At 57.2% G+C, this 4,556-nt stretch overlaps 1 protein-coding gene across 3 annotated transcripts; it reads right to left on the reverse strand.

Annotated features, from left to right (window-relative positions):
• Positions 1-527: 527 nt before the first annotated feature.
• On the reverse strand, positions 528-3,576 carry LOC125527599 (phospholipase D alpha 1-like). Of its 3 annotated transcripts, none has more exons than XM_048692125.2 (4): positions 3,395-3,576; positions 3,240-3,302; positions 1,278-3,162; positions 528-1,201 (listed from the first exon to the last, which is right to left on the reverse strand). In XM_048692125.2, exons 1-4 carry the CDS (start codon positions 3,488-3,490, stop codon positions 762-764), a joined length of 2,484 nt encoding a protein of 827 aa, XP_048548082.1. In that variant the 5' UTR covers positions 3,491-3,576; the 3' UTR covers positions 528-761. The 3 variants fall into 3 exon arrangements, with proteins under 3 accessions (XP_048548082.1, XP_048548078.1, XP_048548075.1); XM_048692121.2 differs by having other exon boundaries at positions 1,278-3,165; XM_048692118.2 differs by having other exon boundaries at positions 1,278-3,183.
• Between the last annotated feature and the right edge of the window lie 980 nt (positions 3,577-4,556).

The raw sequence follows: 4,556 nt of genomic DNA on the forward strand, positions 1-4,556 counted from the left end.
TTCTTCGTATTTTTGAAAAATGTTCACGTGTATAAAAAGTTCACCATGTAATTAAAAATATTCATCATATTTTAAAAAAATGTTCAGCTGGTTCTGAATGCCAAACATGACCTTATGTCAGTCAACATGAAGCTACAATTTAACCAGCCCAATGTGTGTTGATACTCTGAAAACAAGACGCGCAACCCTGCAATACGGTGCAATGGATGGACCTACATACAAATCCCTGCATTATGCTACCTACTTAATTAATTTGGAAGCACGTACGTATGCAGACGTTTCTAGTATACATTGCCGCTTAAACATGCGCCTGAGAGTTTCATGTAAATACGTGAGCTGCTCAACACATAGGAGGAATATATAGCTGTGATTTCACATGAACCCCAGAAGCATATATTTGTGTGTCATACTTTACCTAGGATTCATTTCATGCAAATTCATCCAAAAAAAATCTACGGTGCTCAACAGGCTAAACTTAAACACTAGTATTGGGAATTTGAACGATGTCTAATTAAAAGTCAGTCAAATGTCAAATAGACAGTCCCAACATTTATTATGATTTTACTTACATGTACAAACAACCCTGTTTTTTACAGCACTAGCTAGGAATACCCATTCACACGTTTATACAGCTTCCACCTACACAAGTCCATCCATCCTCCACACAACGAATTTACGACAGACAACCCATACACACATCACCTGATCACTGCATGCGTGTCCATCTCAACGAGTCATCATCACCATAGATGATCTCATCTTCATGTTGTGAGGATAGGGGGGAGGTAGGTGGACTTGTTGCCGAGCACCCTGGCCTTGGTGTCGGGGAAGAAGGCCGTCGTCTCCAGCAGCTCTCCGCCTTCGCCCACGCCGATGGGGTAAGCCAGGAGGTGGCCCGGCAGGTCTCCCTGAGGCGGCGTGTCGCTCGCGAACATGTCCCAGTGCTGCCGCGCCACCTCGTTCACCCTGCGCACGCACGCCAGGCTCGATGGCTGGAGGAGGTCGACGGTTGCCGCGGCCTGGCCCAGGTGCTCCTGCCACAGGGCAAGTCGTAGGCCGTGCACCTGCCCCCTCGCCGGCCGGTTGGTGGACGCGAGGTAGCCCGGCTGGTACGCGCCCATGGCGATCTCCGAGTCCCGTCCGCCGTCCATGGAGCGCTGGTTGATGTTGGCCGACCCCACGATGACGTACTCGTCGTCGACTGCAAACAAAATGTCAGCAAGACATAGTACCATCAACTTCTTTGACATGGCACTAAGGTCTAAGGCATGGGTTACCTATCATGGTCTTGGCGTGGACGTAGATCATGAAACGCCTGGCCTGCTGTGCCCTGACGTAGTCGGTGTCAGGGTCGGCCCTCTCCGGCGGCACGTACTCGCCGGGGCCGGGCGCCTCCCTGTTGCCGAGGCAGAAGAAGGTGAGGTAGTCGGTGGGCCTGGCCTGGATGCCCTTGGCCTGAATGGCGAGCGCGACGTCCTTGTACATCATCTCCATGGTCCGGCGCTGCCAGTCGAGGATGGCCTGCACGGAGCCGCTCTCGGGCACGCCCTCGGGCCACATGGGCACCACCACGTAGACGGCGAAGCGCTCGCCGGCCTCGATCTTGCTCACGATCTTGAGCGACAGCTCCTTGGGGATGAGGTGCAGCGCGTTGATGTCCTCCACGGCGACGCCGTCGTCGCGGCTCCACGCGTAGGAGCTCCCCAGGAAGTACTGGTTCTCGATGTAGATGAAGTCGCGGGCGCGGCGGATGGCGTGGATGTAGGCGTCCTGGATGCTGCGCTCGATCACGTGGTCCTTGCCCGTCTCGAGGCCGATCAAGGCCGCCTCCTCGGGCTTCTCCGGGAACCCCGCCGCCGCGCCGCCGTCGATGGACCGGAACACCTGCACGTTCCACGAGTCGGCGTCCTGGACCGCCTCGCCGGCCGCCCAGCCCCGGTCGAGGGTGACGAGGTGGTTGTCGCCGTCGCCCTGCTTGCGCCAGCGCTGCTCGAAGTTGTCGAGCACGTCCCACGCCGCCGGGCCCTCGACGCGGCAGTGGATGTCGTGCCACGGCTCCCTCGGCCCGCCCTTGCTGATGGACGCTCCGGGGAAGTTGGGCTGGTGGAAGTCGTCGCGGTGCGTGGTGCCGAGCGTCCGGAACAGAGGGTGCTCCTGCGTGTCGTACCTCCCGTCGCAGAGGTCGATGCCGCCGAGGAAGCTGACGAGGCCCGGCGACGCGTTGGCTGCGGCGGTGCGGCTGCTGTCGACGATGACCGTCTTCTGGTGGTGGGTGAACATGGCCGCCGTCTCCACGTCCTGCACGTAGCTCCTGCCCTGGTCGGGGTTCCGGGGGCAGAGGATGCAGCGCACGCCCGTGCCACGGAAGTACGTGGCCGTGTCCTCGTCGTGCGTGGCCATGAGACCGTCGCGCCGGATGGCACCGAGGCCCAGCGACGTCCGGTCGTCCCACACCAGCATCAGCACCGTGACGCCGTCGGCCGCCTTTCTCTTGAGCAGCTCGCCGAGCGTTCCCGACGACGGCTTACGCGGGTCGCGCACGAGCGCGACGCCGGTGTTGACCGACCACCCGGCGATGTAAACCATCCTCCGGGCGTTCGTGATGGCCTCGAACACGTCCTCCCAGCAGCGGCGCGGCTGGTAGGGCTTCCCTCCGGCGAGCGTGACATGGACCCGCTGCGCGAAGGCGTCGGAGATGTGGGCGTCCTGGTAGAGCCTGACGCGGCAGCCGCGGCGCTGGCCGAAGAAGGTGCGCGGCACGCCCGGGTAGGCCGCGGAGCCGACGCCGGCGCCCCAGCGGGCGGCCGGGTCGCGGGCGACGTCGGTGAAGCGGAGCTGGACGTGGATCCTGTCGCCGGCTTCGAGCGGGCGGCGCTTGTCGTCGCAGATGGGGAGCCACTGGTCGACCCACTGGCCGGCGAGCAGGGCGCGGTCGGTGGGGAGGTAGGCGCGGCCGATGAGCGTGGCGCCGACGGGGTTGTCGGCCTTGACGGTGAAGATGACGTGGGCGGCGTCGTGGGCGCAGTAGACGTGGAACGACTCGTCCCACCTGGGCGCGTTGCTCGGGTCCAGCATGCGCGTCCGGCCGACGCGCGCCTTGTCGATGTCCACCGTCGCGTACAGCTTGCCCGCCGTGCCGCCGAGCCCGATGGCGTTCTCCAGCTGCTGCAAGCGCGCGTTTCTCTACGTGTGGTCAGGCATGGCTAAAAGTTTCAACGAAATTTCTAGCGAAATCCAACCTGAGAGTTGTTGCAGAATGACAGTTTCTTGATCCAGGAGAAGACTCTCTTCTTCATAACAGTCTGCTTCCATGCATGCATGCACATATTACTGTACTGAAATCACAGAGAACATTGTAGAAGAGCGTACGAGGTAAGAGGGAGCCATGGCGGACCTTGCGGGTGGGTCGGAGCTGGCCGCCGGAGGTGACGGAGAGGTCGGCCTCCAGGATCTTGGCGTCAACCACGCCGTGCAGCAGCAGCTGGGCCATCTTCTTCTTCCTCCTCCTCGTCGCCTTCTTCTACTGTCGCTTCTTGCGCTCAGACGGCTGGCTGGCCTCCAAAGCCGACACTTGTATTGTATATATACAGTCTCCCATCTAACTGCAGAGAGCATGCAAGGATTATCCATGGCGATGTGGGTCAGCTTAACTTCCTTCCTTTCATCCGTTCCCTTCCTTCCTTGAAGAACAATTCAGGGAGAAGACGTCTCGAGAGGGCTACTGAAAGGTATCGAGGCAAGGGATCTTATCTTAAAACAGCTAGCGCAAGAAAAGCTAAGGTTCTTCCAGGTTGTTTGTTTACTTTAGTCAGTCAACAGTCCTAGATTTTACTACCCGCTGGCTGCTTTCTCTGAGAGGAGAAGCGGTGAAGATTCTGGCGCATGCGGGGTTCTGCTTTTTACTGCTGCGGAAAAGCTTGTGTGCTTTCTAGATGTTGCATACCACTCAAAGCTTAGTGGTATATTGTCATGTAAGATCTCAATATAGTACCAACTAAGATTTCGTTAAGTCTCAGTCGATTGAGATTTATCAATCCCATTTTAGGAATTGACTAGACGACTTTTTTCTTCATTTTTCAATTTTCTCAACTGCAAGCAAAAAATAGAAAAATAAAACAAAAGTTCAACCGCAACACGTGGTGCAAAATAAAAATGTTGATGAGCCACAAACCAACTGCTCCCAATGTCGAGTGTCGAGTCTGTCGACCCCCTTTCCTCTCCCCTCATCGCCCACGAAGCGGTGAAAACCGACGCGTGCCCTGACCCTCCCCTGAGACACAGTGAGGGATGTAAAGTAGGATCTAATATATTGTCCTTATACACGTATTTGTATACGTATGTAATTGTAATTGTGATCATCTATATATTGAGACGTGAGGCTGGATATCAATCACTCACGCAAAACCCTAAACCATGTATTTCAACATGGTATCAGCCAAGTCGGGCCGCCGCCGCAAGTCCCTCGCGCCGCCGCCCGATCCTCTCTTCCGCGTCGCCGCCGCGTCTTGCTAATTCACGTATGCACATATGCAGGAATCCATCCAGCTGCTTGCTTG

This window comes from Triticum urartu, chromosome 1A (genome assembly GCF_056163025.1).
Source record: "Triticum urartu cultivar PI428250 chromosome 1A, HENAU_Tu73, whole genome shotgun sequence".
NCBI lineage: Eukaryota > Viridiplantae > Streptophyta > Magnoliopsida > Poales > Poaceae > Triticum > Triticum urartu.

What these genes read in the sequence shown, in the direction of transcription:
- LOC125527599 (XM_048692118.2), bottom strand. Translation starts at nt 3,490, where the DNA reads ATGGCCCAGCTGCTGCTGCACGGCGTGGTTGACGCCAAGATCCTGGAG. An exon ending in AGCTCCGACCCACCCGCAAG is followed by an intron (nt 3,303 to 3,394) that starts GTCCGCCATGGC and finishes GCATGGAAGCAG; the next exon opens with ACTGTTATGAAGAAGAGAGT. An exon ending in CATTCTGCAACAACTCTCAG is followed by an intron (nt 3,184 to 3,239) that starts GTTGGATTTCGC and finishes GACCACACGTAG; the next exon opens with AGAAACGCGCGCTTGCAGCA.